Raw genomic sequence first — 17,248 nt, 5'->3', positions numbered from 1 at the left:
TACCTAGCTCTGGGGATGTAGTATGTTTTTGATTAAACATGCAGAATCTGAACTCAGGAAACCTGGGTTCAAATCCTATTCTTTCACTTCTAGGTAGATGATGAGGGTATGTTAGACCAGGACGCAAGAAAAGACCACTGACTCCAATTAAAATCAAATTAAAGCAAGCTTATTATTTTGACCGGCTGGGCTGCCTCTCCCTCCCAAAAAGGAACAAGACAGCAGCCCCACCTTTCCTACAGCCCAGCTTTATAGCCCAGAAAGTTACACAAAAGGGGGGTTACAGATAACAGAACTCTGACAAGCATCACACTAATGGTAGTTTACATTTTTTTTTTTTTTTTTGCTGGCCCCAACATCAGAATTTATGAGGACCATTAGAGCCTCAGAGAGGGTCGTTGTCTGGCCAGGGAAGGCCAATATTTATGAGGTGTCACTAAAGTTTCAGAGAGGGCTGCTATCTGGTCAGAGAGCCAGGCATGGGTGAGTTCAAGGCATGGGCAGGCATTCCAAGCAGGTTCAGAATTTGCAGTAATTTATAGTAAAGCCGAAATTAGCTTTTCATGGCTTTGTGGCAAGATGGCTCCCAATTTTAATAAAAGATCAGGTTGGGTCTATCATTCCCCCCTTTTCTTATGTGTCCCTTTCAAATCTTTGATAGGGTAGGGGAAGAGCACTGAGGGAATTTTAATCCTTCAGGTAACAGTCTCCAAATTTTTAGAACTCACCCAAAACCGGTCTCCCTGATTTTACCTGACTTAATTAATTACTTATATTGATAATCTATTTATTTTTGGCTCCATTGTTGTAAGAAGAGAGGCGTCACTCATTTTGGCTTCTTCTGAGCCGAGAGAGGGTGACATGAGGAGGCATGGCGTGAGGGACATGAGTTGCCTTTTAGAAGTCAGTTCGGTTTGAAGTCTGGTTGGGGAAGAACAGGTTGTAAAGTCATCTGGGGATGGTGCTTCTATGAGAGAAACAAAAACCATGAGTACTGAGTAAATGTTGCAGCAGCTGGAACGTGTCACTGTATAGAAGTTCCCTCACCAGGCTTTAGCATCCCCAGTTATCAGGACTGTAAGCATAACATTTAACTTTTAGTGTTACAGATGTCCTTCCCCATAAGATACAGTTTAATAATTTAATGTCATCTGATCTTGCAAAATTCTTTTACTAGTATGAGCTCTGTGTCTAATAGAGAAACCTTTAATTCTGTTACTCAGGGCTGGATAATCATACTAGCAAACACGAAGCCTACCTGTGTAGGTTAGGAATATCTGTAGGCCTTAAACTAAAAACTTGTGTCTCTGGCAGCTCCTCTTGATAGTCTCTTTTTATAGTTATCAGGCATTTCTGTCTGAGAATCCTTCTTTGTAGCCTCCAGTCTTACTTATTTTGGGAGGCTAACATAAAATGTATACCTTAAATTATTATTATTATTATTATTATTATTATCATCATCATCATTATTATTATTTAAAATGCCCAGGAATGGCTGTATTTTGGTTTTAACTGTCTTTGCTAAGTGTTTAAGATGAAACAGTCAAACTGACTTTTGTTTCTATCTATTGTTAACAGTCAGCTGAGCTTTTATAAGAGTCATTCCTGGGGAAACTTCTCAGTTCTGCTAGTGCCATTTTCGCTAGGATGGGTCTAGGCCTTGCTTGACCATGTGGCTTCCCTCGGAAGCACCAGGGATGGCTCCCTTCTCTGATGACTCTCCTCTTCATAGCAAATGCACTGATTGGCTTTCTGTTCTCCAGTGGTCTCATTAGTCTCCCTGATGGGGAGGTTATGTGGCCCAGAGTTGCAAAACTCTTTAGAGAAGTCCCCTGTTCCCTGGATTCAGACTGACTCAGAGGGCAAGAGCCAAATATTGGTTTTTCTGGCCCTTTTAATTTAACTTTAATTTTAAAACTTAATCTTAAACATCCAGCAAATAAATTTTAACAGCCTTATATTAAGAGTACTGGGCTTTAATGTCTATAACTTTATAATTATTCATCTTTTTATTAATTGGGATCTGTATTATCCTATCTGTCTTGTAGGTGATGGCTTATTATCTCAAACTAACCCATGTTGTGTTCTTAAAGCAACACTTCTGTAAAACACTAACAGGGAATCTTTAGATCACTTATAAGGAAATTACAAAATAAAATTAACAAGAGTAAAAACACTTAGTTCGTGTAACAGCTACCCTGAATTTTTGGCTGAGTTATACATTATATCCCCTGTTTGAGATCCTAGTAATCTTGACAGAAAACAACAAAAACAAAAAAACAAACTTTTGAACATAACTTTAAATGAACTAAAATCTGGCCTACTGCTTTCATAGTCATTCTCACATGTAGTAAGATGGGACACAGAGCCTCATCTCAGGTAAGGCAGGACTCTTTATAAATCTTAAGTGTTTTAGTTCTAAAGCTGATCTTTGTATTTTTAAATATCATTTTACAAAGTTTACATAAATTGTTTGAGGTCACATGAACATTAGCTAACACCATATGATATCACATTTAAAACATGAATTAAAGAAAGGCTGAAAGTTTTTAACCTTTACATAGATTAGGCTCTCATTAACTTAAAAATACATTTAAATTGTTCCCCAATGTAAGAAGTAACATAAAACTTTACATATCTTATTGATAACAGGTAAATAAATCCCCAATATATTTTTTTTACCATACAACTTCCAAACACCTGCTTGATATAATGCTCTTTCAAAGTTTCTACCTTACAGACTTGTATACCTGGAAGATATAAGCGCATTAATAGCATCACAATTACATTGATGTTTCTACATTAACCAAGTTTAGCTTTTAAAGAAATGGCAGTACAGTGCTCTAAAATAACAGTTCTTATTTAACCAGTTGTTTAATTTTTATGGTTGCTTGCTCTAGAAAAAATAAAACTTAATAAACACAATGTTATGGGTAAACTTATGTTTTAAGAAATTTTTGTCTCTTTAACACATGACTGATTTTTACAATCTTATACAGACTTTAGTACAAACTTATACAGACCTTAGTAAATCAATCAGATATCTAACAAAAGTACTCATGAATGAGTAATCCCATATCAAATTTACTTTACTTATTTATCAAAATATTAGACAAATGTATTGAACAGTGTAAACCATTTTTTTGTTGAAGGAAAAGTCCTAGAACCAAGGCATATTAGACATTTTATAGACATTAATATTTTATGAATTTTTTTAACACCTAGAAAAACTTGTAAGCTTAAATTTTAGACATTTATTTTTATCTGTTTATCCAATTTAAATTGAACCATTTAAATCACATGAATTAAAGATCTTTGGATCCATTTTTTAAATTTGTTTTTATGAGCGCTCCTTATATATGTTAATTTGTATATCATATATGAGATATACGGACATATGTATATATAGACATACAACACATAACAAAAGTGTGCACACATAACAATACTAAAGGCCTTAGGAGCTTTTCGCAGGTGAAATCTCCATTGCAATGTTTCAAAAACTCCATAGTTGGTCAAAGATAGGACTGATCAGAAAAACATTAACCTAAATCTGTAGGGTCAAAATCATGAGCTCAAAAAAAATACAGAATCTAAGGGAAAAAAAATGACTGGTAAAAATGACTGGCCAGTAATTACTAAATACCATACAATTTACTTTTTTTTTTCCTTAGGTCTCAGATCAGTCTCCTACTGAGCTTGCAGGCTTCTTTCATTTGTATTTCAACGTAAGTCCTGGCTGAGGTCTGGAAGGAACAGGGAAAAACTGCTATTCTGAGAAGACACCTCAGGCCTAAGACATTTTAACTATAAGTCATAATTTTCAGGTTCGAATGTTGAAAATTATGATACAAGTTTAGGATACAATTCACAAAATTTTATATCTTTACATCTTGTTTTGTCAACAGATACCATATTATGATTTACTATCCTTGTCCAAATTAATGCCCTGGTACACACAGTAACATTTTCCCAGGCTACCCCAATTCAAAATTGGTGAAAAAAAAGACTGAATGATTGAGAAGTTATTTGCCAACTTGGAAGTAGAGTTCTTTAGTTTTCCATCCTAAGTATTTAAGTTCTCTGGCATGAATTATCTGAAATTGAAGCCAGATTTAAAGTTAGGTAGTCAGTGTAGTTAGGTAAATCGGGTCTAATACTGAGTAAAATCTAAAATGGAGGCCATGCTGGGAATGACTCAGGGAAAACACAGGACAACTCATGGAATGTTAATGAAGTCCCAAAGAGGCCCTAGGCCAAAGTCCACCTGGAAGAAGTATTAATGAATAGCCCCCAGCAGATTTGGAGATAGCCCATCACAAAGAAGTGATAATGAAGTCCTTCCTGCTCAGACTACTTCTTTGGCCCACCTGTGTCCCACCCCTCGGGCCTTCCAACCTACATTCCATCACTGAAAGAACTATAAAAAGGGGAAACAACCACACTTCCACGGATTCCACCTCTTGAGTCCCCTTCTTCCTCCGGGAGAAGTCTTTTCTTCTGTCCTTTAATAAATTTCTAATTTCTACTCTGACCTTGCCTCGGCATGCAAAATCATAAACTAAACAATTACCTAAACCCAACTTTTAACTGCAGCATTGTGCAATGCATCAAAAACCCATTCAGATACCAGATTGTTACAATAAAACATCATCTTTTAGACACAAATTCAGCCAAGATCATTCCCAAGAAACAATTTATAATATCAACACACTATTGCACATGTCTTAAAGGGTCAGAAACAAAGACACAGGACAGAGAGGAGCTCCAGACTATGGCTGACAGACAGAAACCTTTAAAACAGAGCAGATAAGAGAAAAATCTCCTACACCAGTGGCACCATAGATGTCCCCACAAGGGGACCAGATGTTTTCACAGAGGGGCAACATGAAATATAAAATCAAGGGTCTCCATGGCGACTTTACTGCATTAAGTGTCTCCTTTTTCTTTTTCTCTTTTTTTAAGAAGACAGAGGTGGCATAATCCTTACAGTGCAAGGAAGGAAGGCAGGAATTCCCCGAAGCAACAGGGCTTTGGCAGCTGCTGGGAGTCCCTCAGTCCCTCCTTTTACTTACAGGATTAGCTCCTCTGGTTCGGTTCCACCCCAGGCATGCTCCATCTGCTAACATTTCAGTAGTCAGTTCTCAAAAAGTTCTGGGGGTGGGGGGGTATCAAAATTTGTAACTGAAAGTTTGGTTCCTGACCTTAGAGCCAATTAATGCCAATTTAATAATGAGGACAGGGTTTTGAGAAAAAGAAAAAGGGAGGTTTATTGCTTTGCTAACAAAGGAGAAACACCGGGGATTCTGCCCAAAGGTTGTGACTCTCTTGATCTGGAGGGACAAGGGGTTTTAAAGGAGTCTCACTTGTTAACCTGGGAGATACTCAGATCCCCAGCAGGCATTGCCCTCTGCAGTGGGTGTGCTCCAGCAGCCAGCCAGGGGCTTCTCTCCTCCTGCTTAAAGTTCATCGCAGTTCCTTAAAACACAGTCCAAAGGGGTGTCAGGCTGACTTGCTTTATTACCCATTTTCATGTCCAATATCCTTAAGTTTTTACCACAGAAATCACACAACAAAACGCACAAAAACAAACAAAAAAAAACATATAGAACACAGAACAAAACACAAGAAAACAGAAACCCGGCGCCGAAACAAAAACAGAGGAGCAATGCAACGTCTTGCCAAAGCTCCGGGGTAGGAGTGCGTGCGTGCGTGCCCATCGGCACCTCTCTACCCTTCCAGAGGAATTCCCTACAGAACAGAACAGAAGACAGAACGATTTCTCGTTACTGTCCGGACAGGAGTATATGTGAGCCTCGCCAGGCCACCTCTCTGTCATCAGAAGAGATCTCCCTTAACCGGAAATCAGATGTTATAAAGGCGCCACTTACCTGTGGAGGCCTCCTCCACTAGGTGCTTGCTGATAGTTTTAGTGCGGCAGTTCACTGCAGTGCTCCGGGGGCAGAAGGCTCACCCCAAGGCCTTGGAACGTCTCAAGGTGCGCACCCCCTAGAGTGGCTCTCCAGCCCCGAGCCCTGGAGCGAAGGCCGGCTTCAGAATTTCCAGCAGTCTGGTCTTGTGGTCTGGTCGGGCAGGGTCATCTCGCTGGGGAACTCCAAAATGTTAGACCAGGACGCAAGAAAAGACCACTGACTCCAATTAAAATCAAATTAAAGCAAGCTTATTATTTTGACCGGCTGGGCTGCCTTTTCCTCCCAAAACGGCAGGAACAAGACAGCAGCCCCACCTTTCCTACAGCCCAGCTTTATAGCCCAGAAAGTTACACAAACGGGGTTAAGGATAACAGAACTCTGACAAGCATCACACTAATGGTAGTTTACAATTTTTTTTTTTTTGCTGGCCCCAACATCAGAATTTATGAGGACCATTAGAGCCTCAGAGAGGGTCGTTGTCTGGCCAGGGAAGGCCAATATTTATGAGGTGTCACTAAAGTTTCAGAGAGGGCTGCTATCTGGTCAGAGAGCCAGGCATGGGTGAGTTCAAGGCATGGGCAGGCATTCCAAGCAGGTTCAGAATTTGCAGTAATTTATAGTAAAGCCGAAATTAGCTTTTCATGGCTTTGTGGCAAGATGGCTCCCAATTTAAATAAAAGATCAGGTTGGGTCTATCAGGTAAGGAACTCTCCTGAGCTTCTATTTCTGCATCTGTGAAAAAACCCAGAAACCTAGTACCTCCTTTCGGATACCTGTGAAGCAGTGTGCTGATGTAATGCCAGATTCGTGGGACCCCAATAGACCTCCAGGAACCAAATGTGATGCAATCACACAAGCTTGAGCCTGGACTCACAACCGTTTCTGAAGCAGCAGTCCTGAGGAGTGAGTCCTGACCCTGTAAGAGTAAAAGAAATTGAAGTTAAAGTGTAAAAGACCGGGCATTGTAAAGTTTCTAAGCTGAAAGGCCTGAGTTAAAAAGTGAAGGACCAGGTATTGTTAAATCCCTCTGCTACACCCAAAACCTGAAATTCCTGTAGCTGTAAGGACAATGCCCGGAACTGCCCAGTACATATTCCCCCTGACCCTCTGGTTGTTTAATAACCTAGGACCCTGTGTAGCCTGGCACGTAGGCATTCAAGGCCCAAACCAATCAGTTTGAATGTGTACCCCGCTTAAGAGTGACCAATCACCCCCGCCCTCTTTGTTCCCGCCAATGAATGTACTAATCAAGTCTAAGAATTGTTGTTTGATTTTCCCTTCCCGCAGCGTATGGTGATTTGTTAAAGGAGACTGTGATGTGTGTAAAGTTCCTGCCCTCCCCAAAAAGTGTACTTAAGCACTGCTCAACCCCTGCCCGGGGCTCGGGGCTGCTCTCCCTTCTTGAGTGGGCACGGAGCCCCAGCATGTGGATCAATAAATCCCCTTCTGCCAATTGCATGAGTGGTCTCTTGGTGGTCTCTTCCTCCGACGCTTCACCGGTCCCTTACAACCGTTAGTTCGGTGAGGATTTATAGGTTTTGGGGGGATACTCTATGTATCACAACATCACACAGCAAATCATTTCATACCGCAGGAAAATCAAACAACAACTCTTAACATGGATTAGCAAATTCACTGGCGGGAACAAGTTGGGTAAGGGTGACTGGTTAGTTCAAGTGGTGGATACATTTGAATTGATTGGATTAGGCCTGGAGGAGTTGCAAGAATGTATACACTAAACTGCAGGGTTGCCTAATCATGTTATTGTTACCAGTGAGGAGTCCTTGCTTCCCCAATGTTGAAAAATAACACCAGCGAAGCACAGCTGAGGCAAGATCAGAGTGGAAAATTAGAAGTTTATTAAAGGACAGGGTGGAATCCCTTGCTGAAGGGCAAATGTGTTCCCCTTTTTATAGTTTTTGGTGATGGAATGTAGGTGGGAAGGGTTGGGACACAGGTGGGCCAAAGAAGTAATCTGGGCACTTTTGCTGTCAAGTTTGCTGTTCATTAACATTTCTTTGGGATGGGCTATCTCCAAATCTGTTGGGGACTGTTTCCTGGGCTTCATCAACATTCCTCAGCTTTTCCGGAAATTCATTCTCAACATGTCCTCCATTTTAGATTTCACTCCATATTAGACTCGATTTACGTAACTACACTGACTACCTAATTTTAAATCTGGCTTCATTATCAATCACTGAAACTACTGGGAGGGTCACCTGGCATTTCCATATTTTCCCTGTCTCATGCTGATTGATGGTTGCTATGGGTCCTCACCTAGCCCAACTGAGTCAGGGACACTTGACACCCCAGATCCCTCCAGTTAAGCAACTGAGCAGGGTGGGAATGTGCCTAGGAGCAGTTCTGTGGGTTTTTCCAAGGACAAGAAGTCCTATGCCCTCTCCCTCTGGACAAGCCTTGAGGTAGAAGCTGGTTTCTCAAAAATAGTCACATCAGTTTCTCACTAAAAGTATACAGCTTCATGCCTGCACATTCCAGATACTCAATATCAGTGTCTTACCAGCAATATTTAAAGTATTTAATATTTTGAAGAATTAAGAGAGACTTAAGGGCGACTTTTATTCTACTTTTCACATTTTTCTGTTATTCTTCGATTTTATAAAATGGGTATGCATTACGATTAAAATCAGAAGGGGGACACACAATTTTTTGAATCGTAACATATCACTAATCCACTATTTTCCACATTATATTGTTCAAGGATGACGCTGGAGTGAAAGTCAAAAGCACAGATTCCTAGGCACCTATCAAGAAATACTGAATCACAATCATAAACCCACCAGAGGATTCTTATGACCAGCAGGTGTGGTGCAGCGGGCGGGCGGAGCCTACAACTCCCATGCTGCCCCATGAGCGCGAGCGGGCCCGAAGCCTGCCGGGAGTTGTAGTTTACACCGGCCAGGCCTCCACCTATAAAAAAAACCGGAGAAGGCCGCGGGAAAACCAGCTGTCCCACAATGCAATGGTCACCGGTGACGCCATCATCAGCGCGCCAGGGGCCAAGCCGGCGGTTTCTGCCCCCGCCGCCTCCCGACCTGCCGCCGCCTCCGCCACCACCGCCACCACCGCCGCCGCCATCTCCGCCGCCGCCGTCCCCACCTCCGTCGCCACCGCCGCTGCCTCCGTGGGGTTCTCCGCTTCCCGTGCACAACGCAGGCTCTCAGACCCAGAGCAGGAGCCGCACTCGGGCGCGGGGCGCAGGCATGGCGGACGGCGGCGGCGCGGGCGCGGGGGGCGGCGGCGGCGCGGGCCCGGCCTCGGCAGGGGCGGCGGCGGCGGCCGGGGCGGGCGGGAGTGGCGGCCCCAGCAACCCCGCCTCGCTGCCGCCGGGCGACCCGCAGCTTATCGCACTCATCGTGGAGCAGCTCAAGAGCCGCGGCCTGTTTGACAGCTTCCGCCGGGACTGCCTGGCGGACGTGGACACCAAGGTGGGAGCGCGCTGCGACCCGCCTGAGCCCACGCCGGGCCTTGCGGGGCTGCCCCGGTTCCCTTAGCCGCGCCCGGCTCGCCGGCCGCCGGAGCCCACGGCCACCCGCGTGCCGGTACTGCTGTTCTCCGCTCAGCAACGTGCAGACTTGTGAGCGGTTAGATTAGATACATTGTAGCAGCAGCACCCGAGCTTTGTAGACCGTCACGGGTCAAAAGGGGTTTGGTGCCTCTTTTAGCTGGTAAGGTCATCTTCCACCCGCCCAGTAAAAGGAAGCGTCACTTACTTAGGTGCCAGGTTGTTTGGGTTTAACGAAGTAACGTGTGTTAAAGTGTCAGACATGTAATAGTTGCTGGGATGATTATTTTCTCTTCAAAATTATTCTAGCAAAGCTAAGCAAGTAGGGCTAGGAGGCTGTTACCGACTGGGCTGCTCAGAGTAGTGGTTTTTTGAGTTTGTCTTAGAAATCTCTTGCCTACCTCATAGCAAGATTGTGAGGTTAAAATCGGGCCCCACAGGTAAGGGAAGAGCTAGTCTAGACACTGAGCATTTATACTTGTAATGTGCTGAGTTATGTGAAAGAATTAGTTACTACCCCAGCACCTACCTTTCTGCCAGCATAGAAAACACACATGAACCAGCTAGTTTATGTATGGCAAAGGTGTGTACTGTTACACTCTTGCAGGATAAAGAACCCAGAACACCAGTGCAAGTGCTGTCTTTGAAACAAAGTATATAATTTTCTTTATTAGAAAAACATTTGCAGAGCTTTCCACCTTTCCCAAGACTGTTCTCAACATCCTGGCACAAGTTCTCTGTTCATGTCTTAAAAGTACACACATGTAGGGCCTCAGTGGTAGAGGGCTTGCCTAGCATATGTGAGGCACTGGGTTCAATCCTCAGCACCACTTTAAAAAAATACACAAAATAAAGGCATTCTGTCCATCTACAACTACACACACAAAAAAAGTACACATGTTGAGGTGGTATACACATCTGTAATCCCAGGCAATCCGGAGGCTGAGGCAGGAGGATTGTAAATTCAAGGCCAGCTTCAGCAAATACAATGAGGTCCTAAGTAACTTAATAAGACCCTGTCTCAAAAAAATAAAGTCTGGGGATATAGCTCAGTGGTAAAAATGCCCCTAGGTTCACTGTCTAGTACCAAAACAACAACAAAAAACAAACAAAAAAACCTGTGATTTTTAAATAAACAACAAAGAATTGAGAAGGGTGTTGGGAGGGCCATTGGGGCCTTCTCCACTTTTATCTCCTTAGCTGCAGTTGTGGGAGTTACCAGGTTGTTTTCATTCTTGATCATAACGTGTTTTCAGGCGGATTTGATCTGAGATTTGGTGCTTTAGTCCCATGATTTGCAAAGTGTGATTCTTGGATTAGCAACAGCAACTTCACCTGGGAACTTGTTAGGAAGGCAGATTCTTAGGCCACCAGACTGCTGGCATATTTAGAGGAAAGTGAACAAATGATGTCTACAGTATGCTTTTAGAGCTTCCAAAATATGATTAAATAGAAGGGCAGACAGGTGGTATCCTCTTTCTAGAGAGAGAGGTAGGAAGTACTTAGAATGTTGGCAGGTGTTTTGAATTCTTGAACTGAAGGGATCAGTCTGTATTATCAGGGTTTGTTAAGGTTAGAGGACGATGGTCCTTGGTCCTTGTGCTGTCTTGTCAGTGAACAGCTTTTATCTCAAATCAGGCAAGTTATTTTGAGTGGTAGAGGGTATAACACAGGGATTCATGGTTACAAGTTGACAAATCTAATTGTGACTCCTTCCAGCAGGGGCTATCTGTTGTCTCAAGGGATCCAAGGAGGGATTAAATGAACTGCCAGGAGAGGGTTCTCCCCCGGCACCAAGTCTTTCTCCCTATTTTGTCTGTCTGACTCTCCCTGCAGAATGGGATCATCCCTTTGGTTATTAGGATCCCTTGATGACACACAGCTGCTTCTCTGGGGGGAGAGGACTGCGGTTCTGAGGATGGCAGAGGGTGCCTGCGTTGTCTTAGTGTGGCCAGGACACTTGGCCCCTGCTCCCCTTGTGAAGAGAAGATGGCTCCTGGTAAAAAGAGCTGCTTGGTCCTCCCCACAGTCCCCTGCCTTCTTGGCCTTTGGAAGAGTCCGCTCATGGAGTTGAAGCCCAGTGGTTCCTTGGGCAGTCTCATTTCCCTGGCTGTTAGCAAAATTGCCAGTCACTCTGCATAACAAACAGTGTTTGTTCTCAGCTGTTAGGGCTGAGGGTCAAGCAGAGTTCGGCTGATCCAGTTAGACGTCAGCTGGGTGGCATGGCTGTGGGTTATCTGGGCTTGGGTCCAGGCTATAGGTTGGGGTTGGGCTGCTGCATGTGTGCGCACTCGAGGCCCCTGGCTGTGGGGCGGGCTGTGTGCCTTCAAATGGGCCGTCAGAGCAGAGCCAGGTCAGACAGCACAATCACAGTTAAGTCCTCGTGCCAACACTCCCCTGGCCGGAGCTCTGTATTGCCAAGATGAGCATCTCTGGGGCGAGGAAATATTCCCTTCCTGCCAGTGAGGGCGTGAGGAGTGGGGTCCAGCAGCCGTCCACGCCACCAGCCTGCTCTGGAGACAGCAGCTGACAGCCCCACAAGCTCTCAGGCTCAGAATGCACATTCCTTGTGCTCAGCGGGCAGCTGGGTAGTTTTGTTCTGCTGACATAGCTGTGTCTGGAACATGTGACCAGTAGGTGTGCCTCCAGCTCTTTGGTGGCCGGCACGTGGCCTCCCCACAGGCTTCCACAGGCTTTGACTTTGATCAGCTGAGGTGGCCGTGGCCTTTTGCTTTTATGCAGGGGACTTTCCAGTTTGATGCTGGAACACACTCTTGGTGGTGGGGCAGGAGCAATTGTACTGATGAGATGACAGGTCGAGGGGAGGGGCAATGCTTGAGTCCGACAGCTGTTGGTGGAGGGGCCTTGCCTGGACCCCAGCACCCTGGATTTGGAAGTGCCTGGTTCCAGCCTTGACTTTGCCACATTCTAGCCATTGGCAGGTGTACTGTTGCTAAGCCTAAAAGCCTCATCTCAGGTGGGGCAGCAGTCTGCTCGTGGGCCCTCTGTTGCTGTGTTTCTTGAAAAAGTAAATAGGATCATGTAAGCACAGCACCTGGCATTGTGCTCTGCCCACCATGAGGTGAACACTCGTGATAGCCATTAATTTTCAACTGTCCTGTGACGTGGCCATCGCCATAGTCAAATGGAGGGTATTTAGACTTGAAAATACACTTTTTTATGAAAAAGCAGTGTTGTAAATGGCTGAGTTCCAGAGCTCATGTGTAATATCTAACACTGTCTCTTTCTCACGGTTTAGCCAGCTTACCAAAACCTGAGGCAAAAAGTGGATAATTTTGTGTCAACACATCTGGACAAGCAGGAGTGGAATCCTACGATGAACAAGAACCAGTTACGAAATGGGCTGAGGCAGAGTGTGGTTCAGTAAGTAAGCAGGGTTGGGGCCCTTGCTCTGGCAGGAGTCACAGGTGCGAGGCCTGGGCAGGCAGCCTGGGGCCCTGCAGAGACGAGTGGTGGCACTATGTAAGTGCAGCCATCTGTGCCTTCGGGTAAGCCATGGTGAAGTGGCAGAGCCTGGCTGGTGTTCCAGGGCTCACCCAGGCTGGGTAGGTGCCTGGGTAGGTTGTACCAGTGCCATTGTCCTGGTTTTGCATTCTTCCAGATTGTGAGGCCTTTCCCACTTTTGAAGTGTAAGGTGTAGTCTGAATGTGATTTTTACACCCAGATACCAGTGTTTGGGTCATGGGCAAGAGGAGCTTGATCTTTGTGCTCACAAAGGCAAGTGGCATCTGTGAATTCTGGGAGTCCACCCAGGCTACTGCGCAAGGGTGGTAACCGCCCCAGGAAGATGGTCTTGGAAAGTGTTGCCTCCCAATAGCGAACCAGGCCTCCACTACGGCTCTTCAGAGCTCAGCCAGGCCGCTCCTCAGTGTCAGTGCTGGGGATAAGTCAGGTGACCTCAGATCAGGTTTTTCCAAATGACTCAGCCTTTAACACCAGTGCTTATTTTGAGGACTTCTGGATCCAACTCTTCTGTATCTAAAAGCCTGTGGAACCCGTCTCTTTTAAAATAGAAATACAGAGAGTTGTGGTGAGCAAGGAAAAGCTGGTATTGAAGGGATGCCTGGCACAGTTTTTCCTAGAGCATCCACGAGTCAGCAGTGATGGCACAGTTCAGCACTTTATAGTGGTGCTTACATGTATCAGTCTGTGGGATAAAGTTGTACTGCTGTGGCTTGTTCCCAAAGGTTCCTGGAAGCTGTACCTGGAAACCTGGTCCCCAACGTGGTGTTGAGAGGTGGTAGAATCTAAAAGGGGGGTTAGCAGAAAGTGGCGAGGTCGTGGGGCTCCGCTCTCATGAATGTGTCAGTGCCGCCTCATATGCCTCATGGGACTGGATCGGTTTCCTGGAAATCAGTTGTTATAAAGTGATCCAGCTTCCTTCTCACCAGGGAATCTGTCTCTGCACATGCCCACTTCATCTTTGAGCGGGGCCATTGCTATTTGAACTTTCCACTCCTCAGAGTCATTAGCCAAGTAAAACTCTTTGTAATGCATCAGCAACGTCTGCTGTTCTCTTAGAGCAACACAAAACAGGTGACAGTGGTGTGTGGAGACAATGGTGTGTGGAGGTGTGCAGTGTGTGGAGGTGAACATGGAGGTGAGCGGCACGCACACAAATGAATGCAGGTGTAACTCTAACTCGGGTCTCAACTCTGGTTGCACCAGTGCCATTGTCCTGGTTTTGCAGTCGTGCTGTTGGTTGACAAGGTGCAAACTTCAGGGTGCCTGTGTGGGCCTCCCTGTATATCGCTTTACAACTTCCTAAGGAATCTACAGTGATTTCAAAATTTAGATACTTAAAAGTAGGGAAGATTTTTAATAACAAGCTGGCGTTTTCAGTACAGCTTATAGCTACTAAAATGTGAATCTTTTTAACAAATAAGGCTAAGGTTGGCGCGAGCTCCTGGTGTTGGCTCATTCCAGAGCCTCCGCCCAGTCGGTACCTTGCCTTTCTCAGGGAGCAGACTGGCCCTGAGGCCTTCCAGCAGGACGGAGACAGAGACTGCCCCTTGTCTAGCAGCGATTATTACATATCTGGCACTGGCACTCAGATGTGTTGCCACTGTGAACACTGGTTTTAGAGTCAATGTAACAACAGCTACCCTTGTTTACCCGACCTCCTCCAGGGTTGGCCAGCGTGAGGAGAGAGCCAGACAAGCACAGAATGATTCAGGGCTGTGGGAAGGCCTCCAGACTCACAAAGGCTGTCAGAAGGCTGTCAGTTGCTGTTAATTTCCATGTTGAGCCCTGGGGCCGTCCCCGAGTTAGCCTGTGGCAGGCACCTGGTTTTGCAGAAGCTTAATAGGGAGTTCCCGGAAAACTTCACCACAGACCAGGTGAGCAGGTCCACTGGCCTGATCACCCCTGTCCCCTTGCAGGACTTCACCCACTCCTGACTTCACTGGTCATCATTTTTTTGTTTTTCTACATAGTTTTATCATCTGAGTAAGTTTTCATTCATTTTTTTTCTCATTTGATTTCAAATGTATTTAATATGAAAGCAAGAATTTGACTTTAATACTGGAACATTTCTCATGATTCTTGCTGATATTTTGAGTTTGAAGCAAATTCTAGTTAATGTTTGAAAGGAAGACTTGATTTTTGTCTCTGGTGTGCCATCACCAGATGGAACTTACAGGCCCTGTTGCCTGGGATGCTTGGCCTCAAAGCTCAGGCCTGGGTGCTGTAGGCCTTCTCTACGCAGCCCCAGGGTTTCACAGGAAGTTGGGCTCCTAGGGAGCAGGGGAGGGTAACAGCTTTTAATTACAGGATATGTTTTCATTCCATCTTCTATTTTTGTCTCCTAACAAGGTCTCACATTTCCTCCAAACACTTTTAAAATTTCCAGGAAAATAAGCTACCCTCTCTTGGAACTGTGTTTTTCCTGATCAGGTGTCTTGCTCAGTTGGGGCTCCTTTAACAAGGTAGCTCAGATTCTGTGACTTATAAACAACCAAAATTTATTTCTCACGGTTCTGGAGACTGAAAGTCTGAGAGATGCCAGCATGGCTGGGCTCTGCTGAGGAATGTCCTCTGGCTTCAGGCTGCCAGCTCCTCAGTATGTCCTCTCATGGCGCAGAGAGGGCTGGCTGGCCTTCTGGGGTCCCTTTCCTGAGAGCACAGATCCCATTCATGAGGGCTCCCCTTCATGATCTGATCACCGTCCAAAAGCCCCAACTCTGAATACTGTCACATTGGGGCTGAGGTCTCAACATGCCAATTTTGAGGCACAGACATTTGGTCCATAATAGGTTGTCATAAGCCAGGCGCCATCTTGACTTGTTTACAGACCTTAACAGGCTTCTGTCAGTAAGCATTGTCACCGTGGAGTCTGGGAAGCCCTTCTTCATGAGCAGCCCTCCTCGCTTGGGGCCTGGCTCCCGGCTCTTGTCACACCTTGATTTGTCTTGCTCTGTGTCCGGCCATCTGTTTGCCCAATAACTGTGGGATTGTGTCCACCCAAGGGAAAGCTCAAATGCCCAAAACCCATCTAAAGGAGATGAGTAAGCCCTGCCACCTGCCTTTACAGGGGTGAGTGCTTCATCCTCTGGGAAGGGGCCTAGGTTGAGAGCCCTGGGAGCTGCTTGCACTCCTCAGATGCAGCTTGCTTCCGTCACCGCAGTCTTCCTCACTTCCCTGCTCCAGCCTCAGCCTCTGAGGACAGTGTGGTGGGCTCTGCCTAAGTGTCACAGTACTCCCAAAGGGGGGCCCACAGGAGCAGAGGGCTGCTTGCCTCCCATTGCCTGTTGCTGCCTGGACCTAGCAGCCTGGCAGAAGGCCATGGGCAATTGCTCTCCGGTCTCAACTGGTTAGTGTGGCTTAGCTTTGAGGTTGCATGCAGCATTGCTGCAGGGGCTGCCTCTGCTTTGGCTGTTAAGAGAGCAAGTTTGGAGGAAGTGCAGTCAACTCCAAGGCCGGCTGGCTCTGACAGTTCAGTTAAGGTTTCTTTCTTTCTTCTGTTTTGTGGTGCAGAGGATTGAACCCATGGCCTCACACATGCCATGTAAGTGCTCCACCTCTGAGCCCCATCCCAGCTCTTTTTGAGATAGGGTCTGACTGGATTGCCCAGGCTGACCTTGAACTTGGGACCTCCCACCTCAGCCACCTAGGTGGATTAAAATTGTGTGCCACCGTGCCTGGCTACGATTCAGTATTTCAACCTGCACAAGTCCATTTTCTCCTCCCTGTTGTCACTTGCTCTTCGTCTTTGGGCAGTCTGGTTGGTTCTGCTTGGTTCCTCTGTGCAGGGTGAAGTAGTTGTGGGTGAAACTGTGAACCAGGAATGCTAGGAGCTGCTGGTGGTGAATTGCCCCTCAAAAGTGGAAATAGTGGCCCAACCCCCATAGGGTGGATAGCTCGCCCAGTGAGAGAAATCTCCGGAAAGACTCGGGTAGACCTTTACTAGGCTCTCGGGTGACACTTGGGGCTTGCTGGGCCTAAAGGTGACTCAAAGGAACTAAATAACAGAGTGCTCTGTTTTGTCTCCATAAGGTCGGGGATGCTGGAAGCAGGAGTAGACAGGATTATTTCTCAGGTGGTGGATCCAAAACTCAACCACATCTTCAGGCCACAGATTGAACGAGCGATTCATGAATTCCTGGCAGCCCAGAAAAAAGAAGCTGTGCCAGCACCCCCTCCTGACCCAGAGAGCCAGGACCTGCCTGCCCCGTCCCAGGACACTTCCTAAGGTCCGTACGCCATGAAGCCCAGGAGCAGGCACCCCCGGCTTGTAGGTGTAGAAAATGGATAGAAAAGGGACAGGCTG

The 17,248-nt window shown here is 45.9% G+C and overlaps 1 protein-coding gene and 1 long non-coding RNA gene across 3 annotated transcripts in view; one reads left to right on the top strand and one right to left on the bottom strand.

The window, feature by feature from the left end:
* Positions 1-147: 147 nt before the first annotated feature.
* Positions 148-8,958, bottom strand: LOC144378476 (uncharacterized). Its single transcript, XR_013440171.1, has 2 exons — positions 8,735-8,958; positions 148-6,849 (listed from the first exon to the last, which is right to left on the bottom strand). It is a non-coding gene; the product is annotated as an uncharacterized LOC144378476 (long non-coding RNA).
* Positions 8,897-17,248, top strand: part of Bod1 (biorientation of chromosomes in cell division 1) — a 67,760-nt gene continuing 59,408 nt past the window's right edge. Inside the window, exons 1-3 of one of the 2 annotated variants that reach the window (XM_078052550.1) lie at positions 8,897-9,382; positions 12,719-12,843; positions 16,975-17,171. In XM_078052550.1, coding sequence (XP_077908676.1) covers positions 8,912-9,382; positions 12,719-12,843; positions 16,975-17,170 — 792 coding nt within the window. In that variant the 5' untranslated portion in view covers positions 8,897-8,911 and the 3' untranslated portion in view covers position 17,171. The remainder of the gene's footprint in view (positions 9,383-12,718; positions 12,844-16,974; positions 17,172-17,248) is intronic. The other variant, XM_040273327.2, reaches the window with a different exon arrangement.

This window comes from Ictidomys tridecemlineatus, chromosome 1 (assembly GCF_052094955.1).
Source record: "Ictidomys tridecemlineatus isolate mIctTri1 chromosome 1, mIctTri1.hap1, whole genome shotgun sequence".
NCBI classification, from domain to species: domain Eukaryota; kingdom Metazoa; phylum Chordata; class Mammalia; order Rodentia; family Sciuridae; genus Ictidomys; species Ictidomys tridecemlineatus.
The sequence above is the reverse complement of the archived record's forward strand: the minus strand, read 5'-3'. Positions and strand labels throughout refer to the sequence as shown.